Below are 26,491 nucleotides of genomic sequence, written 5' to 3'. Positions count from 1 at the left end.
CTCCATTATTGCTGGTGTGCACTAGGTATTCTTAGAGACACTAGAGAATGTATCTTTAAGAAGTATCCCTACATCATGCAAGTTCAAGACTCTGGTATAGAACATAGAGATCAGATTTCATCTTTTCTGTTGTTACTTTGGGATGGTGAAAACAAAAAATAAGCTCTTAGATGTGTGGTATTGAGAGACTCATCTTTTCTAGAATCAGTTTCTCCATCAGTAAGATTCCGGTAGCTTCTGGGACTATTGCAATGAAGGAAATAATGTATGTGGAGTGTTTGTAAAGTGTTACACTGTAGAAATACCAGTGGTGGTGTGTGTGCTCTGGGATAAGGGTTGTGTTAAAAGAGGCACCAACTCAGTCATTATGCATGTTACATAATGTCTTGAAGCTCTGATTTCCTTACTTATAACACAGTAGCTGCCTTACAAGTTTATTGTGGGGAGAAAAGGGACATAATGCACACAAAAGAGTAATCATAGTCACTGGCACATAAGAATCATAGGTGTTAATATTCTATTCTTAGTATTATAGTTCTTGTATATAGTATAGTATACTTCTTCAGCAATTGAACTCTGTATCATTCTGTGCAAAATTTTAAATTCTTCCATGAAAATTTTAAAGATGGGGTGCTGGCTATCGTGATAATTATTCCAATAAGTAAAATAGTTTTCTAATACTGTCTCGTGTATGAATCTTAAGTCGACTGTTAACTCATTCAAGAAAGCTTTTATGAGAATTAATTCAAGCAATCAGGAGCAATAAAAGCAATTCTGAGTTAATTAGAGGCTTATCAAGTTAAATGAATAGCAAGGATTTTAAGACTATTTGAATTAGCAATCCGGTAGTGACAGCTGCCAGTGCTGGGGTTAGACTCTTTCAAAGGAACCTGTGGACCCACTGGTACTTCACACCTTCAAAAGTCCGCTGTGCAATTAGGTGGATCACAAAAGGCTTGCCGCTCTTTGGCAATTGGAATAGTGCAAGGCAACAACTAGACGGTCCTGGGCCAACACTGCCCTCTGGTGTTTGATTTAGGGAAGTGGCAACTTCCCGTGGGTAAGTAAGGGTAGGGAATTCTCAAAACCAAAAAGGTATCTCCAGGCACTTCTCCCATCCACTCCTCTCTAACCAATCCCCTTGCTAGAAAGGTGTGCACAGGACCCTTCCCTTCTTTGTCTGGTCCCACTCTTAAGTTAAATTCATTACTTTTGCTAATCTGTCATGCACACGTTATCACTTATACTCATTTTCCTTCTCATCTGTCTTCCAACCATTTGCTTATTAATGCCAAGAAATCTCTCTCCCTCTCTCTCTCTCTCCCTCACCCTCTCCCTCTCTCTCTCTCTCTCTCTCTCTCTCCCTCACCCTCTCCCTCTCTCTCTCTCTCTCTCTCTCTCTCTCTCCCTCACCCTCTCCCTCTCTCTCTGTCCACATTTATTTCCCTTTTCATTCCGTGTACAAGGACAATAATTATGACCATTTGTTGGGGATAAGGAGAGTGATTCAATTACATCTGGAGCAAGGTACAAGAATGCTCTAGGTCTGAAATAAAAAGAGCTCATTATGGATTCAATGCTGTCAACTTACAGAACCTTCCAGAGTATACTAAAGGACTTCAGATCCTCCAGCAGAATCTTGGTTCCTCTGTAATTAAGCCTGCTTTGACTCAAGTAAAATCAAAGGATTGACTAGAATTACAGATGGTGCTGTTAAAACATTTTTCAATTACATTGTTTTTCTGTTTATGGCATTACAGCGCTTCATAATGGGTCCCACATTCTGCTGTGTCTGGGCTGATGAACAGTTTTTCTCTGGGTGTAAGAAGCCGTTGTGAGCCCCCATTGACCCCATTCATTTCTCTATTACCTTTTATACATTCCCCTGCTTCATGTAACTTGAATGAATGGACATTCCTTGTAGCCAGGATATGGTAAGTTACACTACACTAACAGATACACCCGAAATCTCTTTGCTTGGCACAGCAGTGGTTTATTTCTCACTCAGCTAAATTTGGGCGGGTCAGGTGGCCCTCCTCCATCTTGTGGTTGTGCCATCTGGAACGGATGGACGCCAAGCTCCTTGCCCAGGGCAGACAGGGATGGAGGAGAAGGATGCCGTCTTTGAATTGCCACATCCTCGGAGTGACACATTTTTAGTGGCCAGAGGAGTCACGTGGCACCAAACCTAAACAGTAAGAGAGTATAGAAAAATGGAACGGGGGGGGGGGGGGTAAATAATTGCCACTGCCACATTTGTCTCCTTTTGGCCTGAATCTTTAATTCTATTCTTGTATTTTTGTTGGCTGGATTTGTTTTATTTTGTTTTTAATCTTGAGAGCGCCTACTACTACATCTTCCTTCCCACTTAGCCATCTCTTTTCTTAATGATTCTTTTTCCTCTCCTTCCAAATCCCCTCCATATTTTAAACAAACCAAATGTTATTTCCACTCTGAGACTACTTATCATTCTGACCCTATTTCTTTGCTCTATTATCCTTCTTCCAAACTTTACTTCAACCCTCTGTGCTTCTCAGGATCTTTGGTTTCCTTGTGTAAATTCAACCTGCAGATCTCTACAAAATCAATGTTTTGAAATCTCCAATTTCATCCAAGTGCCATATTTTCAGAGATTTCAAAGTGACTTGCTACTAAGTTATTAAATCCAACTCATCCTGGCACAGCCCTAATGTATACTAATTCATTCTTTTCTTCTTGACAAGATTGGTCCCTACAGTCTGATCTCTATGTGAATATCAGGAGCGCTCACAGACAGGCATCTGACTTCGTAGTGCAGATATGTGCTTCCTGTTCCAAAGTGTCAGATCCTTCAGGAGCGCCTGTGTGGCTCAGTCGGTTGAGCATCCGACTCTTGATGTCAGCTCAGGTCAGGATCCCAGGGTCATGGGATCAAGCCCTGCGATGGGCTCCGTACTGAGGGTGGAGTCTGCTTAGGATTCTCTTTTTCTCTCCCTCTGCCCCTCTCCCCAGCTCGTGCTCACTCTCTCTCTAAACAAACAAAAACAAAACACAAAACATAAAACACAAAGCATCAGATCCTTTAGGACCTTGGTCAGGTTGTTTAGCACAATTCTGGGCATGACACAGCACGTAAACATCTGACAGAATGCATCCTTCCTCGTGAAGTCTGTTCTTTGCAAAATTCAATTTATATGTGCAATTTAGGTTTTATATGAAAAATAATACCAAGAAAATGAAGGAACAATAGTATAAATGGAAGCAGCCTTTTGAAAGAGAGAGGAGTAATATATTCCTTCTGGATTGCGGAATGAAAAATTATCACACCTTGTCATGATATTTGGAGTCAAATTTATATTCTTATTTAGTCCTGTTGAATTCGTATTGTTATACTGACCCTCAGTAAATGCTTCCAGGAGTCGTCTGTACAGTGTTAACAATTTGCTTACAATAATTGTTTTCTCATTTTATGCAGCTTCCTCCAGCTTTGCACCACAATTTGAAAAGAAGGGTTATAGAGAGATTCAAGAAATCCCTCTTCAGCCAGCAGAGTAACCCTTGCAATTTGAAATCTGAAATTAAAAAGGTACCGTATTCTACATATGGGAATTCTTCTTTGGCTAACAAAAACACATCGGAAGAGTTAAATTTTTATACCTTCTCTGCTTTGTACTTTTGAAAGTCTATCTTCTATTAAAGGATACTATCGTTATTTGTTTTGGTCCTTCCAAGCTGTATAAAAAAGACACCATAAACCGGGGAGCTTATAAACAGCAGAGACTGCTCTCAGTTCTGGAAACTGACTGCCCAATATCAAGGTGCCAGCACAGTCATGTTTGATACAAGCCCTCTTCCCAGTTGCAGACTTTTGACTTCTCCTATCCTCACGTGGCAATTGAGGCAAGGAAACTCTCTGGGGCCTCTTTATAAGGGAACTTTTTTATAAGAGCACTTCCATGAGGGCTCTGTCTTCGTGACCGAATTACCTCACAATGAGTCAATACCATCACTTTGGGGGTTAGGTTTCAACATACAAATTTGAGGGGACACGAACATTCAGACCACAGCACTGCTTATGATACTAAATCAAGGTTATCTTTGCCTCTAATTTTCTCACCTTTATTTCTGGGGCCATCATCTCAGAAGACGAATAGAAAATTGCTTCAGTATGATTACATGTTTTCCAAAGAATAAATGTTATTAAACATCTTTAATTAAAAATATACTTTAGCCTTTTTAAAAAGAATTCTGTTTTTTAAGAGAATGTAATATTTTATTAGAACATTCTCTAGGAAGCCCCTTAATTGAGCTGTACCACCCAAAGAAGTCATTTAAATGGGTGAAGCTGTGATTTTTATCACCTAGGAGGGTGGAATGAACCACTGTTGACCCCCAACCACCTTGGGGAGGAGGGACACTGACCACCTGCTCCTGCACAGTTGAAAACCCATATATAACTTGTGACTTTCCCAAACCTTCATTACTAATAGCCCACTGTTGAAAGACTTGCCGATAGCATAAATAGTGGATTAAAACACATTTTCGAAGTTATATATTATATACTGTATTCTTACAATAAAGTAAGCTAGAAATAAAATCATAAGGAGGCGAAAATACATTTACAGCACTGCACTGTGAGAAATCCACATATTTGGACCCATGTAGCTCAAACCCATGTTGTTCAAGAGCCAACTGTATTTTTAAGTTTCTCCCCTAGACCTTGGGTGTTAGTAAATGTTTCTAATTATACCCACGAATATTAAATCACAAAAAGGTTAAATCAACCGGATGGAAAGAAAATTGTCTATCCCTGATTAGCACGACTGGAGAAGAGGAAATCCCTCTGTCCTGGTCGGTAGCCATTTCGATATAGCCCTTGGAGCTGGTCACAAGCTTCCCTTTTCCTGTCCCCGAAAGACCCCAGGCCCTAGCGGTTTGGGCCTGTTCCAATTTTATACGTACATTTGTAAAGTTTTACCTACACTTAAACTTTGAAACCATCATGGCGCCAATGCTCTTTTTCTTTAGAGTTTCTTTTTCCTTTAATGGATCCAATCTTAAGCATAAATGTACTCCTTATTCAGGCAGTATGATGGGCCCTTTGATACGAAATGCAAACAGTCTGTGTTTGCTCTGTTACCTTACATCAGCGGCGTCTGCCGACACACAAACAGGAGATGGAAAAACAGACACGGCAGCAGGTAAACAGAACATAAACCCTACCTCATCAGAGATCCAAGAGCGCAATTTCTTTCATGGGCTGTGTTGGCAAATGAGGCCAAGAAACAAAGCTCAAGTAGATCAAACAGAAGTGGATGAGACTGTGGATATTTATTTTTATGATATTTACATATTGCATCACGAATACCAATAAATGTATTTTAGGAAGACAGAGCCTCAAGTCTCCCATGAAAACATTACATGTTGCTAGGTTTTCATATTCTTATTAAAATGATATGCAGAATAATCCACTTTGTATACAAATTTAGTTTAACAGAAATCCCAGCTTTAAGAGATCAAAGTGCCTGCATCACGGCTTGCACGAAGGTTCCCTCCCCTCCCCCACCCCACCCCCATTGTTGAGATTTTCCACCAGTGCATGTCCTTCCTTAAAGCAGAGTATTCTCTCTTCCGTCACTTAGATTTTTGGTTTGCATCCCTTTCTTGCTGGCTTTCTTTTCTGTCCAGACAGAAAAAAGATGCTCTTTTGTTAAACCGACCCCACCACCTTGTAGGCCTTCCTCTGTACCGTGGAGGCTTCTCTCAGAGCGCTTAACCTTCTGCCCTTGGTCTGGGGAATACAAAGGGATTAATGGGGGTGGTCAAGGGCATTCAGGGAGCCCAGGGTGGCAGGGGAAGGGGGGGACGAACTCAAAGACTTATCCCTTTTCTCAACTTTGTTTAGAGGCACATTTCTCCGGTGAGGAATGCCATAGTCCCCTCTGACACTACAAGCTTGTGGTGGTTCGTTCCATCACGGCGTATGCGCTCCTGATCATGGAGGCAGGCCTCCTCTCCTGTGCGCTAAACAAATCTGCCTGGAATATTAATACACTTCCTATTCTCCACCACTGAACTGAGAGGCCAGCTCCTCCATAAAAATCTCCCTCACTTTTCCCTGTACAGAATCAATCTCCCTTTTCTCTGTGCTTTTTTAGTTTACTCACATTGTTGTGTTTAAAGAGCTTTTTATCTGGCTTACATTTCTGTCTCTCCCAAAGGCAGTGAGTGTGTCGTATCCATCTTTGATTGCCCGTGGTCTTGCACAGAGCCTGGCACATGATGGGGCTTAATGTATGATCGTTGAATAGAGAGTATATTCTATATTGATAAGTATGTTGTGTATAATATAGTCTATTTATTGATATATATAATATATGATATATGCTGATATATTTAATATTTATATTTTTATATGGATATAAAAAGAAGCCCTCCTGCCCTCCTCTAAACACAAATGAGAAAACTTTGTGACCTCTGTTTTTCACCCTTTCTGGTATAATCTTTTGTTAGTGACAGTTTTTGTTCGGAAATGGATTTTTCATCCCCTATGTGATCTCGGTAGAGGGACCAATTGGCCTTTGACTACTAACACAGTCACCTACATCGGAGCCATGGAAGAAGCAAGCAGTGATAGCATATAAAACGCATTTGATTTCCACCTTCCCCTCTGAAATCTGTTCTGAAATCCAGGGCCTCTACATCTCCAGCTTGAGGAACAGTTATGGGATGATTGTGCCTGCCTTCTGATTAATGGCCTAAGACCCAGCAGGATATATAAAAGAGTGAAGAAGTGGGAAAAGCCCTTTTCTAAGAAACTAAGCTCTTTATTTATGACTTACTTCAGCGGATCTTCCGTCCGGTCTTCTCAATCTTGGCTAAAATTGTAGGAGAATACAGCATGTGATTGTATAGAGTTTGGGGAAACTAGGATTTTCAGCATGGGAGAAAGAAATAGAAACAAGATAGAATATATTAATTCAATATACATTTATATTGATAATATTTACATATTATCAATATAATATATAGATAATATTTATATATTATCTAGTTAATAATGTAGAATTGGAAATACCAATATGAATAAGTATGAATTCATGATAAATCTTTTCTTTTAAAAATATCCATATTTCGGGGCACCTGGGTGGCTCAGTCGGTCAAGCATCTGACTCCGGCTCAGGTCAGGGTCTTGTGGTTTGTGGGTTCGAGCCCCACATCGTCAGGCTCTGTGCTGACAGCTCAGAGCCTGGAGCCTGCTTCGGATTCTGGGTCTCCTCCTCTCTCTGCCCCTCCTTTGCGCATGTTGTCTCTCTCTGTCAATAATAAATAAACATTAAAAAAATTAATAAATAAATAAATATATACATATTTCCTAATATTTCCACTAAATTGTCTAGAAACTAAGCAAGCAGCGGAGAGCTCCCTGAGCACCCATGGCTCCTAGGAGATAGAGTGATTGCAGGGCTAGAACAGGAGCTGAATGAGATTAGAATGGAATGTCTTGACATAATAGAATGCATAGTGAGGATGCCATCAAGGATTACTGGGGATGTGTCAAAAGGACTCAGGAGCCAACTTAAAGAGGCTCCCGCTGGCTGTCTAGTGGATAATTAGAGCATCAGTAAGGATAATAACTGCAATGGATGGAAAGCCTTAAGTAAAGTTTCAATCTAAGAGTTCATGATAGTAAAATAAGAAATCCCTCACTGGTTACCTTTGGAGGATGCTAAGTAACCAACTCATTGTTTTGAAAATTATTTGCAAAAGGAAAGAATCAAACATTTATTCATTTATTCTGTGGTTCCCTTATGAATTCTATCCCAGGGTAATTAAATTGATCAGGGGGAAGTTTCTCATTATACTAGTACTCCAGCTAATAACAACTAAAGGAATAAAAAATATTGTCATTTTGCAGCCTGTAATGAAATAATGGACCTAGACATGATTACCAGTGGTTGCTAATGTCACAGAAAGAGGGGCCACCAGGCATACGCCTCCCAATGGCTGTGTATTTGCTAAAAACCTGGATCTGCATCTGAGGAAGCCTGTATATTGGAAGTGGGCAAACCGTGGTCCTCAGGCCAATCTGGTGTATTGCCTGTTTTTGGACATAAAGTTTTATTGGAACACAACCAATGCATTCACTTACATATTGTCTATGGTTGCATTCACCTTGTAGGCACAGTAGCTGTGACAGAGACTGCAAGACCTGTAAATCTGTAAATATTTCCTACCTGATCTTTGCCAAAGAAGTTTGCCAATCCCTGCTCTACATCCAGATACTACAAATGGGTAGCAAATACGTGGGACAAGAGAACATGTTAAAAGACACCATGGGGATAATCAGCAAAATCCAGACTGGGGGATTCTACAGAAAAAAAAAAAAAAAAAAAAGAAGAAGAACGTTTTTTCTTAAATAAATAAACGCAAGGAGAGGAGAACACATTTGTTTGGTTCTGAATCTGTACTTCAACTCAGATCAGCAAGGTCAAGCTTACCTTATTCAGTAGCTGGCAGTCTCTAACTCCTAAACTCCAGGTTTCTGGCTCTTTTCCAATTAGCAGGTTGCCCCTCTCTTCATGCTTTAATTAATGGCTTCTTATGCACATAATAATTACCTTATTTTTGCGTAGCCCCTGTCAGGGCCCCATGGAGGCATCATAAATCAGCAGCGCCCAACACCGACCTGTTTGGACCAAGTGGAGAAGCGCCTACGGCAGGGTTCTCCCGCCCAGCGGGGCGGGGCCCCGTTCATCTTCTCCCTCAGTCCCACCTTCAGGTCCTGGGAGGATGAGCTCCTGGTTGTAAATAGCATAGGATGGTGATTTTCCAGCCTTTTTTTTTTTAGTTTTGGAATTCTTTGTCAGAAACACAGTCTTTGTTGGAAACGTAAACAGCAAGGCCGCTTCCGGGGGAAGTAGGGGCGAGGGTGGCAAAGTGACCACCCGTGAGAAGATACAGGTGCATCCGCGAGAGAGTGCTGAAGTGTAAGAGAATAGTGAGCCCAGATACTGGACGTGTCTGTTAACAGAGTGGCCTGTAAGAGCCTAACAAAAAAGACCAGAGAGGAGCTGTAGGTTAGAAAAGACGAAAAAGAAGACAGTATGTTCCGTCTTAACATGTTACAATTCAGTCAAAGAGGACAGGGAAATCTGAAGGGAGAAAGATCAGAGAGGGCTGGTGAGTGACGTGTGATTTAGTGCCTTAAAAATGTTCTCATTTCTGGCACCTCATTGCATTTATGTTGTTTCATTTCCTTCGGAGTCCTACCTCAGTGCATTAGATTCCAAATAATTTGTGTAGTTGTTTTGCAGCAAAGATCCCCTTATTTTATGATATGGAAGAGAAGATATAGTTTGGGGAATTTAATGAAGATTACATTTTTTTTGCTTCTCATTTAGGTTCTGCCCCAAAAGTACTATATTCTCACTTGAACAATGACGAGCCAAAATTGCTCAGCCCTGGCTCAAAATCAGTTGAGTTTGGGGGGGGGGGGGGGAGGAAGGGTGGTAACAGGGACACAGTTTGTTCTCTTTAATGTTTACTTGGCTCTAGTTCCAAAGTGTGTACAGTCATTTGCTCCTTAGAACTGTCGATGTTTGTTCAGGGCAGGAGAGCCCTTTTCCGTCATTTCAGAAGCATTCTTCCCAACAGGACATACAAGCCAGAGATGGCAGTGCCCCTCTAAGCTGAATGCTCAAGAGGCAAAAAAGGGCCCACATGGCCCAGGACTCTGGCCACCTCCGAGCCTCTGCCAGTCGTAGGGGCCGCTGCTTCGAACATTCTGTGGTAGCATCCGTATTCCACCTACGGGGTGAGCATTTTCTTGCCTGTCTCGTGTGTCCAGAATCGGACTCTTCCTCTTCCTCCCTCCATCTGCATCACCATCGCTGGAAGCATGTTTTCCTTTTCCTCAGTCTTTAAGCCTTGCAGTCATGTTCGGCTGCTCCATGTTATTTCTTTTGCCCTATGAGTCATCAACACCCGGGATCTTCTTCACATAACGCGGTTTTGCTCACCCCTTGACGTTACAGCCCTGGGTTCTAGCCCTGCTTCTGCCGCTTGCTAGCTATGATCCTTGAGCACATTCCTTCCCAGTGTCCCCATCTGTGGAACGGGGATAATGCCCACCGTAGAGGTAGATGTAAGAACCAGATAGAACATCCAATGTGTCTAGAATGTTTAAGTCCTCAGTAAATGGCTGTAGGCACTACTAGTGTTATTAGTGAGGGTTTTTGATCTTCCTCTTGGCTAACACCTAGTCCAAGCTCTTAGCACTTCTCCCTGGTGTTAGTGTCACAGCTTCTCTGATGATCTCCCTGTTCTCTAACCCATCTTGCAGGACTAAGAGTTTCTAAACACTAGCTTTTTTTTTTTTTTTTAAGGCATACTCAAAAACCTTTATAGCCTCCAGTTTCCTGCCTCACCATGTAAACTCTGGCTCCCAGCTTCTAGGCTGGCATTATTTGCAGGAGCCTTCCTCTGGGTCTGCACCCACCCTGGCATCACCAGCCTCATGCAGACTGCTGTGCACATTGCATCCAGAATGATCCTTTCAAAACAGAATCTGATCATGCCACACACACACACACACACACACACACACACACCCTACACACTGAAAACTGTTCAGGGGCTCTTAGCATAAACTGCCAAATCCTACCCACCATATTGACAGTCCTGTTTGGTCCAAGCCCTGCCCACCTCTCCACCTTGATCTCCTACTCTCTTGCCATTCGTGGTCGAAATTACATCAGCCACAGGCACTGTCTGAGGCCTGTCTACCACGCAGCTTCCTCCTAAGTCTTTGCAAATGCTTGTTTTTCTGCCTTTAAAGATCTTCCTTTTCCATCCTTTACTCATTCTCACTGATTCTTTCAGCTCTCAGCAGAAGTGTCGTTTTTTCCAGAAAACCTTTCCCGTCTAATTTAAATCTGTCTGTTCTCCTAGAACCATAGATCTGTCCTTTAATGCATTCAGCACAGTTGCAGTTTCCCATATATCCAGGTGGTTGTTTCACAGACATATTCCTCCCCAATTAGGCAGTAAGCTCCAGGGTAGAATTTTTGGCCACCATTGGTTGTTTCCATTGTTTGGATCTGTGTGTGTGGCACACAATAGTTGGTAGAAAATCCCCACTGAATTAATGAGCGGCACTTGCCTTCCTCTCTTCAGCCTAGATCCCCACGTCTCTATAATGTGGACTTATGTCACATCCCTTTATTCACCTTGCTAGTAGTATGCAGTGCCCAGCCTTTGCCCCCAAGTTCTACTCACCTGGAATGTCCGCTTCACTTCCTTGCATCCACCCAAATCTATCCTTCAAGACTTGGCTCCAGTGTTTCTGCTCCAGAGCTTCTGAAAATCATGCTGGTCTTCTTGAAGCATACTTCTTTTTGGAAGCTTAGAACTCCCCACCTCATTTTACACTTCAGTGTTTATTCCTTCACCGTTTTGTTCGTGTATATTAGCCTAATTACCCGAATTGCAGGCCACATCATTTCTATGTCCTCCATGCTGCCCAGCCTGATGCTGATAAACTATTGGTATAGACCATTGGTATATGGGATTCGATGGTTTTCATCTCTATTTTACAAAACCTGCTCAGACCATGACACACAGCGAGGGGCAAAAACGATACACTGAAAGAATATGTAGGTCGAAACACTGAACTGCAAGAAGTTTCGAGAAGTTTCTTGAATAAAAATAAACGTATCTGGGATTCAAACACACAAAAGGGATTCAACCGAATTTCAGCCCTTGCCTTCATCCATGGGCCCATCCCTCTGAGGATGTGCAGCTCTTAAGCTAAAGGACACTGCTTATGTGAAAGGCACTGGAAATCTCAAGTACTCCTCTCTTCAAGGTTTGCATCAAGGAAAAGAACTTGCCTTTGTCATTGTAAAATGGCTCTCTTGATCTCTCTGGGTCACAATTCACATATATCACTGTACAGCTTTAAACATTTCCCGTCTGGGAAAGAGGAGTCCAAGGTGTTTACTAAATAATTAAGTTGACTTAAATAAGCCTTCTATAATTAGGATGAGCACTTCAGGCAGCCAAATTACTCCTATGCTCAATCACATGAAAAACAATCCCATCTGAAGTCGTTTGGAAGGCAATACCAGGAAATCATTTGCAGCATTACAAGACGTATTAAGCTTAGTTGGAGCAAGCTACTAGCTTGGCTCTGAGAAACGCCGAGCGATCAGGGCTACCTCTGTGGCATCCTAATGGCACTGACGAGAGCATTAGTAAGCATGTGACTATCTGATCCTCCTGCATTACGATGTGTTACAATCCTATGATCTTGTCCCTTTACAAATGGGTTATTAGTTTTATCAGTTGTCACTGAAGTAAAGAAAGTAAATTTTCAAGAATAAAAAAGGGTGGAACCTTAGTTTTTTCTACAGTACATTTGTTGGCAACATGGAGACTAGAAAACACAAAAATGATTTGTACTAATAGTGTCCAAAGTACTAGATGGAATAATTATCAGTTGCTCATATAAAATGTTTTTCATTAGGGTACAAAGTGCACAATGCCTACAGTGAGGTACCTGGCCAGCTCCATGAACTTTTACCTACACATTCACCCATGTGACCACCACCCTCATCACTATGTAGAACATTTCCTGTGCTGAAGAAGGTTCCTGCTTGCCTTTTCCTGGTCAAATCCACTGCCACAATGTAATTGTTATCTTAACCTTCATCACCATTGGTTAGCTTTGCCAGATTGTGAACATGCATATACGAGAGGTCATACGTTGTGTTTTCTTTTTGCTTCTTTTGCTCAATGCTTGTTCCTGTTACGGTTTGTATCTATAGTTTGTTCTTTTTTGTGCTTTGCAGAATCCCATTGGATAAGCACACCACAATATATCTACCCATCCTTCTGTCTGTAGACATTTGGGGTTTTTCCAGTTTGGGGTTATTATGAACAAAGGTGCTATGAACATTCTTGTGTACCTCTTTTGATGGACAGAAGTCCTTCATTTCTCTTGTGTTCATACCTAAGAGTGTGATTGCTGGGTCACAGGGTAGGCATAGTTGTTGAATTTTAATGAATACTGCGAGTTTTCTCAAGTGATTGAACAATGGTGTATTTTAATTCCTGAGCAGAGCATGTGAATCCAAGGCAACTACTATTGCATAGTCTAAATTGTGCCATTTGTTTCTGGTTTATTAATAAGAATTGGCATTTTAATATGTTACATTAACACAGGCATGAAAACTTGGCCAGCCCAAGTGCTGGTTGGAATTAAAGGTGAAAGGAGGTTGAGAAATATTTATAGCCTAAAATTCTGCTTAAAAAATTCAGCTTTATAGAAGACCATTAAATAATTGGAACCTTAATAAATTCTGTCGTTTAGTGAATGACTCTCTCCTTTAGAGTGTTGGGGATTCATATTTGGAGATTAAAATTAAGCAACAATAATTTAGCAAAATGTATTAAGAAACTTGGTTGTGTTGGTCAAGCAAGAAGGCATTGTTCAAAGAGATACATGAAAAACAATGATGATGTGGGCTAAACATATTGTTCTGCTGAATAACTGGAGGTTATTCCTCATAGGCCTGATACAAATAACATTTTGATGTTCCAAGCCCATGCCATTATTTTTCTATCCGTTTTTATCTTGCTCTCATAAAACTAAAAAGTGCAGAGTTGTTTTTACTTTTTCATGTGACCAGGGAATTGTCTACCTTGCTTCTGCTATAATTTGCCTGCCTCTAATTTACAAGTTCTTTTGAAAGGATGATGTGCCTTTATCTATTTACAAGGGATTGAAAACCACAGCACTAAATTCTCCTTGTGGAGACGTAGGGAAAGTGATCTCCTATCATTTGCATCTGAGTGCAGGATAACATGTGGCTTTGCCTTTTCTGTTCCAGTTATCTCAGGGATCTCCAGAACCAATCGAGCCCAACTTTTTCACAGTGGATTACCATTTATTACGTCATTCATCAAGTGGAAACAGCCTGTCCCTAGATGACCCAACAGGTAATGGCCTGCAACACCGGAAATCTGGCTTTCACAAAGAAATCTATTATTTGGATCAACAGCTTACCCTTAAAAGATTATCTTCAATTTAAAAGAAAGATAGAGCTTATTTTGATTATCTATGGCAATAGTTGGAAAGGATATACAGTAGGAATATAGAAATTCCCTGAGATTTATTGTACCCTGCTGTGGCAGCTTCCTTGATCATTTATTAATGCCATAAACAAACAGCAGAATCTGTGTGGGTGAATTGTATTTCCTTTTATTTCTTCTTGCTATCTGATGATGCAAAATCAAATGCCCAAAAGCAGAAGTGAAGAGTTTGGATATTTAAAATGGAGAAAATTTGAAACTTACCTGCAGAATCCACATTAGACATATTTAAATTTTTTTCTTTTTTGCATAAATCTCACATAGGGAGGCCACATAGCCTAGGGATGAAAGGTGTGGATTCTCAAAACCTGGATACCTATATTTGAATCTCAGCTTAACCATTTAGTAGTTGACCTTGGGCAAATTATTCGACCCCTTGAGCCCCGGTTTTCTTGCCTGTAAAATGGGGGTAAAAATGGTACTTGCACTTTAGGGTGATGGTGAGGGCCAGTGTAAACATATAAAAAGTGCTTGGCCATTAGCAGGGGCTCAGCGTAATGTAATTCTTCTCATGATAATGGAACTCTCAGAAGAGGTTTTCAAGCTACCCTGAGGTTTTAGAGTTCCTAAATAAGTTTGAAGTCCCTATAAACTAGAGTTACATCACTGAGTTCTGAAATAGATAGGAATTATGGCTAAAGGGAGGGAGACTCACTCTGCCCTCACTCCTCGATTTAGGCAAATCATCTCATATATGAATTCTCAAACTTTCCTTAAGTCTTGGACCCCTGGGATGAAGCGAACCCATAGGCAGAATTACATTTAGAATACTCCCTGAGAAACCCATAAGCTCAAGATAAACTGTTGTTGAAAGTCTTTTGCTTTTAAAAGTGCCCCCAGGGCAGGCCAGTCAGTCTGCGGGCCAGACTTCTTACAGCGGCAACTCTGATGAAACCGAGAGTCCTGGTGCAAATCCCCAGGGCGGCCTGTGGCAGCTTGACATGCCACCCCAAGGTGGAGCGGACGAGTCCCGTCCCAGCAGGCTGGCCACCAGCTCAGACAGCAGAGGCTGCGGGCACTTTGGGAACCCCTGGAGGCAGAGCATTGAAGACGACCTGCCAAGACTCAGCCCCACGCCTCCCTTCAACGTCAACCCAGCACCTCTTGTCTTCCCTAAGTGGAGGGAAGCTCCCGCGCCTCCCAGCACACCAGTGCTGATTGATTGCAGTGGAAGCTGGTCAGCGTTGCCTCGGGTGGCTCTCAGTTGGGCGAGGTGCTGGGAGATCATCCTTAGAACAGACATCCAAGAAAGTCTTGCCTTCTGGCACTAAATGTATTCTATTTCCCTTTAGGCAGTCATAGGAAAGGGCCAGGTATTCCTTGTCTCTGTGTATTCTGCCTCCCTCTAAGAATTCATTTTCTTTTTAGCACATATTTACTGGTTTTGCTTGTAGATTAAGGGGAATTTCTTGATTGGAACACTCACCAATCAAGTAGTTCGCGTTTGGAATACTCCTCACCTGTCCTTAGTGTGCACACACACCCTCCCCTCTAACTAAATTACCCGATTTATACCCTGTGAGATGCCCCTATACCTTTGTGTACTATTTGCGTATTATTTTGTGGTGGTCGCCCCAAAAGCAGCCAGTTATTAAAGGAAGAGAAACAAAGAGTTTGAATATTCGAAGCAAGACAATTTGGAATGTGCTTATAAGTACTCCTCTTCCTCGTGTCTAAATTCACCCTGTTTTCACTACAGTTGAGTTGTAATCGCCAATAAAGTCTAATCAAGAAAATACGAACCGGAGTTCAGACTTTCCATAATCTATCTATTTCAGGTCTGTGCACCAGCTTTGATTTGGAGGAGGGAATAACGTATGAACAGATGCAGGTGAAGTTTTTGCAGTGCCTTTGAACAATTTTATTTTGTTGCTTTTAACTCAATACTAACCTGATTTTTTTTTTTTTTTTCAACTCCAGACTGTGATTGAAGAAGTCCTAGAAGAAAGTGGCTATTACAACTTTAAATCTAACAGGTGAGATCTGGAATTTTCTTTCAAATGTGACAAATCAGTTGAGATCATTGGGTGTTAGATCTGATTTCTCTATCCTGGATACCAGAGATTTTTTTTTTCAACTTTCATTTTAAATACTTCTGTAAAATCTCTTGGCTTAGACTAGATACAACCATGGGGAGAGTATATGTTGCCCATCTTTTGTATGGAAGCAGCTGCTGTTTCTGTGTTGAAAAGAAAGGGTGATAGCTTAGTGGTAATTACTCTCCTAAAAAATAAGAAACATAATGAAATGGAAAGGCATTTCTAAGCTTTTTTTTTTTAACTAAACATTTGTTCCATTCTAGTAGAGCTGTAAACTCAGATTTCCATCACTGAAATCTACCCATCATTTGTATAGAATGCAGGGGCGAGGGAGGGAGAGAATACAACTAAACAAAGAATCACTTCTGGTGAATTTAAGATATGTTGGTGGGAAAGGAATTTGTTATATATTGCCTCTTGATCACCATAAGTGAGAAACCTCAGTTTACTGGAGCTATGTATTATCTTCTAATATAACCACTATTGGTGCTTTAAAAAATATACTATTTTCTGACTTTTGTCCTGTTCTGATTCCTGTCATTTACCGTTGGGCACAGTGTTGGGCACAAAGGTTTGACTACAGTTAGTTTACTTGAGAGGCAATTCCAGGAAATGCTGGTAGGGGAGTGAAGAAATAATTCAATAAAGGTTTCATTTTGAAGCAATTTACCCTTGTGGCTGATGGGGGCTTGATCCCGCTGGGGAAATCTGAGAGCTGGTACTGAACATGTACCTCAGTTATCCCACTCAAGGGCTGAGGCAACCCGGGTATTTGTCGTCCAGTTTCCATCCGTCATTGTTTGCGGCCTTTGCCCAGAGAATGTTAGTTCCCTGGCATTTCTGGCGTTCTGTAAAGGTGGACAGAGCAGACTCCAGAGGCCAGAGAAATCTTCAGGAAAAGAAACGTAGGTGCAGGCAGCCGGAAAGTAGGCCGGCACGCCGTGAAGTGGCGTGGATGAGGGGAGGTGGGCACTCACCGTGTCTGCCATCCGAGTTGCCTCTTGACTTTTCTAAGGAGCCCCTCCTAACAGACCATCACATTGATCGTAAGCAGCCACATCCACATTCTGCGTGGCTCCAAGTTGCTTTAGTTTGTTCTCTCAAAGTGGCCTTTTATGCCTGAAAGAGCTGCCTTCCTTTCCAGCTGGTGAAGCTATCTTGTGACCACTATTTAAATCATTCCACTATTGGGATGAGCACTGGGTGTTGTATGGAAACCAATTTGACAATAAATTTCATATTAAAATCAATCAATCATTCCAGAAGTCATCTCTAAAGGTATTAGCCATGGTATGAGAACGAGGCCTCGAGAGCATTCTGCGAAGGTTATTATATGGAAATCAGATTCTTTTTTGAGGTTATTTCAGTCTCCAGCTTTTTGTTTTGTTTTGTTTTTAGTTTTCCTATTACAACAAGTTGTTCGTATGAATCACACAGTTAAGTTTATTCAACTGCTTGTTCTTTTGGCTTGATAACATATTTCCAAAATACAACCTTTGTAGATTTAGTTCTGTTGTGATTTAGAACTACAGAGAAATGATGAGTAATTCTCATTTTCCAAAGGTATATTATTAATAGAAATCACCATCTTCATAATCACTCTTCTCCCACCTTCCTTGGAGAGATTTTGAATTTTCGTTTTCAATTTGGGTCGAGTACATCCAACTTTCCATGAATAGAATGAGTGTCTTTGTTCTTGACTCTTAGCCCCTTATTATATTAAGTGCCTTTGGCTTAGAGTGGGGGCAAAAGTCATTTTTGTCATGATTTATCTACATATTCTCAGAGACTCAGGATCACGGGCCATGAATGGCTTCATACTTTGGCAGAAAATAAACTAAATGTCAATGAAAAACCAGGTGTGTAAGGAAGTTGGGAAGCTCTTACAAGAGCTCTTTTTTTTCCCTAAAAAATTTAGTCGTAGTCTTATTTTTAAATTCTCTTTTATCCTTTTTAAGTTCTGTCACTAAGTTTTAAAAAATTCAAACATTATTTCTACTTTCAAAGATGCACTCCTATATTAAAAGACATCACACATTTTGTTATTACGATGAATAGATGATGAGATGCCTAGTAACAAAGACCAAAAATTATTTACAGTTTTATTCAGAATAGTGAATAGACTATGGAGACATGACTTAAATGGTCAAGTTCAAGCAACATACGTTGGATAGGACATACGTAAAATATTCTTAAAATGCTCCAAAGTAAAATGAAGCAGCCATTTAAAAATTCTTACAGCCATGATATTCCCTTTTCATCTTCTAATAACAATGATAGAGTATACCTTGAGGGAAGACTCCTCACAGTTTACTAGTAAAAAGAACCCCTGGTTGTGCCTAAACTACTTGTTTATGGGTGTTCCAAATTAATTACCCAGAAAGTCAGCTTCCACTTAGAAGCACCTAATAGTTCACAAGCTGGAAACACACATAATTCCAAATATGAATCAAATCAGCCATGTCAGTGATGATTTTTCTGTAGTCAGAGGATGGAGGATGCTAAATATCACTGGACACGTACTAGTATGTATGTATGTATTTATCTATTTATTTTGTACTAGTATTTAGAGTCACTGGAGTGTATTCCCTTAATTGGTTCCATAGACTAGCCAATATTCTCACAGATGCTAATAGATGTTCCCTGAAAAATAAAATTTTGTGATCAAACATATCTGGGAAACTGTGAAAGGACAGTTTTCCATTTTCAGAGGATGGTGACACACGTTACCATATCACAGAGTCTGAGATGTGCTGTAAGGAAGAAATCTGTTGGCCTTGTTTAGCCCAGTGTTTCTTCAATCTTTCACATGTGGTTGGAAGTGGGAAACATTGCTTTAACTCCCCGAAAGCCACCAGCACCTGCCCAGATCTGCTGTTGCTCTCATTGCCATTGTCATCATCATTGCAGAATGTTACTAGTGATCTTGGTCAAGCACCACCCCGAGAAGTGCATACATAGTTTCTGTATTACCGAAGTTTACAACTTCAGACAGTCAGTTCAAACTTACGTCAGCAGTGAAAGCATGAAGCCAAGATATAGCATGCTTTTAGCTTCGGCCATAGAGTGACCATTTAGTCAGGGATAGAGAGATACCATTATCAGACGGACAGCCTCAGGATGAAGCCATAATCCATCTCTTAGCTCTCTCTAGGGACAGTTTCTGCAACTGTTTAAATAAAGGGGAGACTGCTTGGACAGTTGGTTAGGAAGACCGTCTTGGGCACAAAATGCTGTGGTAGGGAAAGGAAATAGTAACAGAAAGAGACATAGCAGCAAGGAGCCCTCAGCAAAATGGGGAATCCTTCATTTCTGGGCTTCCAGGAAGAGGAAGTAGAATGAGTTGAGAGGAAGAAAGTAGTGTAAAGAAAATGAAACGAGGTCAAAACAGGCTTGGCCAGCCTGAAGCACACTGTATTCTTCATCATTTGCAGGATGTATGATTAATTATATTTTACATTCATAAACATTTAGCTTACTTACCAGAAGGAGACAGCTTAGCATGACTTAATATTATCATTGTTGTTTGTGAGAGTAAAACTGCTTGAATCCTGTGAGTGAATAAATGGCAAGCATATCATCCTTATATACTTAGGGGCACATATCACCATTTTTCACAATGCAATCTGTATTGAGAAGTAAAATTTGCAAGATAAAAAAAAATCTGCGCTTTGCATTGCTTTTTCCCCCAATGAACCGGTAACATGTAAATTAGATGTTTAAAAGCACAAGCTACTTTGGGTGTTTATTTTCTTCTCTCAAGGGCTATCATTTCTAATTGAGTTTATAATTTGAGAAAGATCCAGTTAGCACTGAACTTCAGCAAAAAGGTGACTTTCTAAAAATCCCCCATCCTATTTTGTTTTAGAATCATCTTTTCTTCACGGTGATTTATACACACACGCACACACACACACACACACACACACACACACACACACACCTGAGCTACTGCTTTTGAAATTGAATGTGTGAAATCAAATATGTGTGACTACAGCAAACTCTTTGCACTTTTGAATCTTCTAGATATCACTCCTATCCATGGGGGACCAAGAATCACCCAACCAAAAGATGAAAACCCTGCATTTTGAACAGACTTGGTTTTCCTACTGAAGCTCAGGTTCTGGACTTCAGCTCAACCAGATGCCCAGGGATTGGGAGCTGCTGGAAGGGTGTGGAAAAGAAAAGACCGAGCTGCCATGGCACCTGCAAGGCCTCTTTCTGGAGGTCCTGTGCTAGGTTACGTGGCCGCAGCAGTGTGGGAAGGCTCTGCTCCTCGCATCCAGCAGGCACGAGAGGACAGGGCTCTCGGCGTGCTGCTGGGAGAAAATGCTGCAAAATTCATCTGTGGGAAGAAAACTCGCTCCTCACAGAACTTTTCCTCCACATTAAAAAGCAAGAGAAAACAAAACAAACACACACACACAAAGTCATATTTTTCAACGGAATATTTTATATTTAGAGTTGCCGAAACTACGTTTAAAGGCATCTAGCCTTCCATGTATAAAAATAGTTTTAGAGAGAGAAAATTACAGGCCCCAGAGTAATAATATATTGGGTGATTCACTGTATTCCCCCATTTTTTTTTATTTTAAAAGAAATTCAAAATAGGTGATTGAATTTTATTGTTGTTTTTGTTGTTGTTGTTTTAAGGAAAGGATTGGTTCTCTCTTAACCACTTGGGTGCTAGTGGTCTGAAGACAGTAGACAGTATTTGTAACCTTGCACAGCCTCTGGGAATAACTGTCAAATTGTCGGATGTAAGCTACACTAATAGAATATATTGCTGTACAATGTCTATATACATATAGAAGGGGGGAGGGAGGAGAGGTTTTGATTAGGCTAATGCTTTGCTGCTAATCAAACTTATAGTGTTTTTAGAGCACTTTGAAGACTTCATGGAATCTATGAAAGAGATGCAATATTCCTTATTCTAATTCCCTTCTTCCTAAAATTAGCCCCATTGTTTTACAGTTTTTATTATTTGAGAATTTGAAATGAAAATAAGCTATATCACGAAATCTAAGTCCCTTCTTTATTCACCGAGACATCCCTAAAAACATAAGAAATCAGAACGCCAAATAGTGTTTCGTTCCTTTGTAGGGAGACTTTACGATGAAAATTCTCTAGATTCTTATTGGGCTAAAATCTCTTCAACTGGCTTCTGTTCACTGGTGGATCACCAAGACGTGCCCTTATTGCCAAGTCAGACTGCACTTCTAACTGCTTAAAGGGCATTCTAATTCTATGTAATTAGTCATCTGAAAGCTGGAATTCTGCTTTTTATTTACTTCTCACTGAGTTCTGGTATCTTTATTTACACTGATATATTTTTAGCATCATTGAACAGGATTTAGTTCAATATATTTTACAGTGACTGAAACCTAAGAACCTTTTGTATAGTATGGAAAATCTCGTAATGTGAATCCATACTATTTTTACAATTTGTACATCCAAAACTTAAAAGATATCCAAATCTCCTTTAACTAATGCCTTTGAAAATTGCCAACGAATCTTTGTCTTTAAGCCAAATTAATGATTACAAATACACTGTAATTTTAAATAACAGATGCAATTACAGTAATGAAAAATGTCAGTTTCAGCCTTCAAACCAATTCCATCCATATGTGAAATTTATGTGTAAAATTAAAATGCTATGATTTTGTTGACTTACCCAGGTAAAATTTTATTTCCATCCCAACTGAATTTGAACTTGCACTATTATTTTTTATATCTGTTCCTGTATGGAATGGGCACCTTTCCTCACTGTGTAGGAGGCACAGGCCTACAGGGACATAAATTGTAATTGTGATAGAAGCCAACACCTGGAAAGAAACCAAGCTGTGGGTGAAAGTTTGAACAATAAAGTTCTTTCTCAAATGATAATATATGCTCAACAACATTTAGAAGAGTAGTCAGAGGTCACACCTTAGTAAAAAAAAAGAAAAAAGAAAAAAAAAAGAAATGATTTATTTAAAGGTGTTTTCAAATGCATACAGTTGCCCTTATTGACCAGAAAGGGAGCAAAATGTTTCCATTTCTTTTAGACCATAGAGGTGGCATTTATTATTCTAGAAGCCAGGACGGATTAACAAAGATAAACACACGGATGTCCTGTTCAACAGCAGCTTTAGGCCTGTCACCTCTATGCTGACAGATGCATTCTTTTGCCAAAGTCATGAATGTGTTTTATTTGATTCCCTTCTTAAACTACCAGTCACTGGATCCACATTCTCCTGGTGCAAGGGCAGGCCTCCGAGAGAAAGTTAGGCACTGGGAAGGGATCCCTTTTGGGTATGGAGTCTCATCCCAACAGTGATGTTACCTTTTCAAAAGCCCTCACTTTCTAACTCTCCAACCAGGAGTCCCCTGTCGTCACAAAAGAACAAGAATGATCATTTTGTTTTCACTCTGAACTGCATTGTAGTGCAAAGAAGTTGTTGAGTGTAATCGGCCTCATAGTTTTTTCTTGATTACATTTAAATTTTTTCTTTTTCTCTTGTATATAATTGTTAATTATTTGTTGTGCAATGAAATCCCCATCTAACTCTCTGTCACTGAATATTTGTATAGGACAGAATCTGAATCAGACTTTTCAGATCACTTTGGATACACACATGCCTCAGTTAATTGTGTTTTGATCTACCAACTCTGCACGTGTGCACTTGAAACCTGAATTTGCTTTTTAAAACCAGAATGTTCCATGTTCAGGGAAGTGACTGCAGCAGGTACATGTGCTTGCCGGTTGTTAACCTTGTCTTCTTCCAGATATTTGATATGTAATTGGAGGTCCCTAAGGAATAGTAACGTGGACAGTGGACCCAGTGCTCATGGGCGAATTTCAGGAACTTGCTAGAGAAAGGCTGTTTGGGTATAATGTGGACACCTGTGTGGCACCGGGCAGTGTGCACAGCGTGGGCATTCTAAAGCAGACCCTAATTAAGAAATGCTGTTATGAAGTTAACACAAATGATGGAACTGAATGGGAGTCAAGGTCTTCTTAGAGGTACCATCTATGACTTATTAAATACCATGAATTTTGATGATCAAAAACAAATACAGGACCAGTTGATTACATGCAATTCCAGCAAGAGCATCAGTTTTTCACCACTCATATCTAAGATGTGTGAGGGCAATAATGTGTAGTCAATTCCGTCAGTATTAATATGCATAGAATCCACATCCCTCTGGTTGATTTGCTGAATCGCAAAATATTTTTATTGCTATTTCTCTCTCTTCTTTGGAATGACGAGGGACCATGTGCAGTAAATATGTTGGGATTCCTTTAGAAATGGCTTCGGCTTCTATTGGAAGGTGGGAAATACTTCTTTGTAAGGTACTTTTATTGTTTGCCTTTCACTTTTTCTATGGTGTGTATTCACAATACAGAAATCAGCTGGAGAGGCAATGCAAAGGAATCAGGGTGAAGCACGTCTTCGGCACCGCGGAGATGCAGCTATCATGTACTGACCTTGTCTCTTGGGGGTGAAATTCCATCAAAACATGAAATTCTTCATGTTCAACAACTACATGTGATAATAAGTATATTTTATGTACCTTTATATCTTCCAGATAGTATCCTTTGACGGAAATGGACAGGGTTTGGGATAGATTATTTTTCCCACTGAAGTGTGCTGCTTACCCTTAGACGCTATTTTTCATATTGATAGGAAGACACAAATGTCTCAGGGAAACTTTGCGATAAAGAGGTTCTTGTGTGTGTCATTGCAGTTAAATTGCATATTGTAAATATGACTGTTATGCTTGATTACATTCCTGCCGTGATGTTGCTTTGAGATCTGCAACAGGGACAGGAAGGATTTTATGATTTTGACGGAGTGACTGATGGATATTGCAAATTTACATGTCCTCTGGGTCCATGGGCAACAGTTGTTTTCAAAATGAAGATCACACACCCTAGGAGTGTAACAGCATTGTTGGGATGTGAGCTATGTTTGATTTTTTTTTTTTTTACTACATATATGTAGTAATGAACCGATTTTTAAATTTAAAAATTCATTGATTTTTATCCTAAAAGTGAACTCTCTTCTCAATTGAAGCTTGAATATTATTCCTCAACCTGTAGCAAGTGGCCTCTTTTTCCCATTTCATACTATGAAGCCCTGCTCTGTACCCAGGAGTTGTATTTAGAGGTAGCAGAAGTGCATTCATTACAGCTAATATGTGACTGTTTAAAGGCTGTCATTTGGGGGTAGCTTCCCTTTGTTTCCTCTGAACAGAGATAGAAGTTTTGTTGTTTATAGAAAACCAGGTAATCAGCAAGTCTGGACAGATGCTTGGAATTGATCTGGTGAGCTCACAAATGAAAAATGAGCTGACGTTTCTGCAAACATGTCATGAACTGGTCCCATAAAACAAGCGGAGAGAGGTTTGGACTAGAATAACAAACCAAGAGGAACCAAAGCTTTAAGGCCTGAGCACCTGTAAGTCAGACTGCAGAGGTCACTTAGAAAATAATATTCTTAATCCGTGATTCAGTTCTACGTTTCAAGCACCACTTGAGTCAGAATTCTGGAAAGAAATAGAATGCTTACGAATGGCTATTAAATTTTAGCTTTCCTTGCCCTTCATACAAGTATGTTTACCTCATACTTCAGTAAATTTGGAAGGTAATGGAGCTGGTTTAAGGATACCTTATATCAAGAAGGAATGTGTGAAGTATTTGTATGAACCCCACATAGCATTGAGGGAGGCATATAAATAGAAGTACTCAGAAGTGAAGTCCTAACTTGTTAAGGATAAAAGATGACTCTTTCAAAGAGGTAGGACAATCTACAAATAAAAACTGAGAAGTCACAGGGCAAGTGGAAGGCAAGGGGTGTCCCAGAGCCCGGCATCTACCAGCAGCCCAGTCACAGGATGGCGGGCGGTTGGCAGGAGGCCAGGCAGTTCCCGATGCTTCACTGATTCCTGCCTCTGAGTCTCCTGGATCAGGTGTCTTCCCCCACGTGCAGTTACTGATCGACTGATCACTGTCACCTGTGAGCTGAAAACCCCAGCGAGTAGCACATGGGCCCCTAAGGCTCCCTAGTAACGTGTTGGTCCAGACCTTAGGACAGGGTCCCTGTGAAGCATTCTGAAGACATTAGGCTCCTCAGGGACACAGTTTTGTCTTGTGGTTCTGCCCTCTGCCACTGGTACCATGTTTGCTTCCCCATCTTTCATCCATGGCCTTAGGCCTGTTTCGTTTGACAAAATAAAGTTTACCAGAAATATGTGTGGATGTTCTATAGATAAATGCAGGCAGATTTGAATACATTTACACTTGGCTAGATCAGAAAGAAGCATTTCAAGGTATTTCAGTTGTTTGCAAACAAACCAGTTGATAATCAGGCTACGGAAAGATGCCATCGTGTTGCTCTTCCAAAATGGGAAACAAAAATCACTCCAAAGGACCATCTTTTAAGTGCATTCTGTGTACTGACATTTAGTGGATCAAAACTGAGTTACAATGCTTCCTGTATTCTGTTGTTCCCAGTGGTGAGTCTGTGGCGATCAAAAAGGACAGAGCTGTCCTCTGAGAAAAAGTACAGCCCCTAATGTCATGTGGCCTGGAGCTTCCGTGTTCTGGACCACCACAGGTCCTCAGTGCCCACAGAATGGGAAAGTACCTTTCATTTGCTTTTTTCCCCCTTAGCTTCTAGGAGCAGGTCCTTTTCTGTTCCAGTCCCACCCACAGGCCTCTCTGCTGTCTGGCCCTACCTCCACTCCCATTCCTACCGGAAGAGCAGACTGTTAGAAGGTTACCTGCAGGGAGCCCCGCGTTGTTAGAGGGAATGTTCGGAGTTCTGTGGTGGTACGTGGTAGGGAAGGCAGAAGGATGATGGACTTCTTTCTCTGCACATGATTCCGTCCTCCCCAAACTCCAACAAAACCTCTGGTGTGAGTGTACTGAGACTCTGAAGTAACGAAGTTGGGGGCCCTGGAAGAGAAGAGAAATGCCATGCCTCTATGAAAGATTTATATAAAAGATGCGAGTGGCCTTTATTTTTGCTATTGCTTAAATATGCTCTGTAAGATGCTAAAGAAAATTAAAAATGAATTTTCAATCTTATGGAAAAAGAATCTCTCTTTTGTCAAGGGTTTATAGCAAATGGTCATTGCTTTTCCCTCACCAGCTCTCCTAAATCTCTCCTTTATGCTTAGAAGCCTTTTGATTAAAAAAAAAAGTTCCAAAAAGGTGATCGTATATACGTTTATGCTCAAATATGTTCCGCCGCTTTAATTGGTGGCAACTATGTGCTGTCCCCCATGTTGAATAGTGAGTACTTCAAAACTTAGTGCCTTAAAATGAC

General features: G+C 40.6%; 1 protein-coding gene and 1 long non-coding RNA gene across 17 annotated transcripts in view; one reads left to right on the top strand and one right to left on the bottom strand.

Moving 5' to 3' along the window:
• Nucleotides 1–26,250, top strand: part of NEK10 (NIMA related kinase 10) — a 230,936-nt gene extending 204,686 nt beyond the window's left edge. For 15 of the 16 annotated variants that reach the window (XM_019810798.3, XM_019810803.3, XM_019810797.3 and 12 more), the window contains 5 exons: nt 3,455–3,565; nt 13,875–13,983; nt 15,915–15,967; nt 16,057–16,112; nt 20,202–26,250. In XM_019810798.3, coding sequence (XP_019666357.3) covers nt 3,455–3,565; nt 13,875–13,983; nt 15,915–15,967; nt 16,057–16,112; nt 20,202–20,250 — 378 coding nt within the window. In that variant the 3' untranslated portion in view covers nt 20,251–26,250. Of the gene's footprint in view, nt 1–3,454; nt 3,566–8,161; nt 8,409–13,874; nt 13,984–15,914; nt 15,968–16,056; nt 16,113–20,201 lie in introns of those variants that run through there. The other variant, XM_019810802.3, reaches the window with a different exon arrangement.
• LOC109491553 lies at nt 5,292–7,162 on the bottom strand. The gene is made up of 2 exons (XR_002144982.3): nt 6,822–7,162; nt 5,292–5,659 (listed from the first exon to the last, which is right to left on the bottom strand). It is a non-coding gene; the product is annotated as an uncharacterized LOC109491553 (long non-coding RNA).
• Nucleotides 26,251–26,491: the final 241 nt, after the last annotated feature.

The sequence above is a fragment of the Felis catus genome, chromosome C2 (genome assembly GCF_018350175.1).
Source record: "Felis catus isolate Fca126 chromosome C2, F.catus_Fca126_mat1.0, whole genome shotgun sequence".
NCBI classification, from domain to species: Eukaryota; Metazoa; Chordata; class Mammalia; order Carnivora; family Felidae; genus Felis; species Felis catus.
This window is presented reverse-complemented; position numbering and strand designations above follow the sequence as displayed.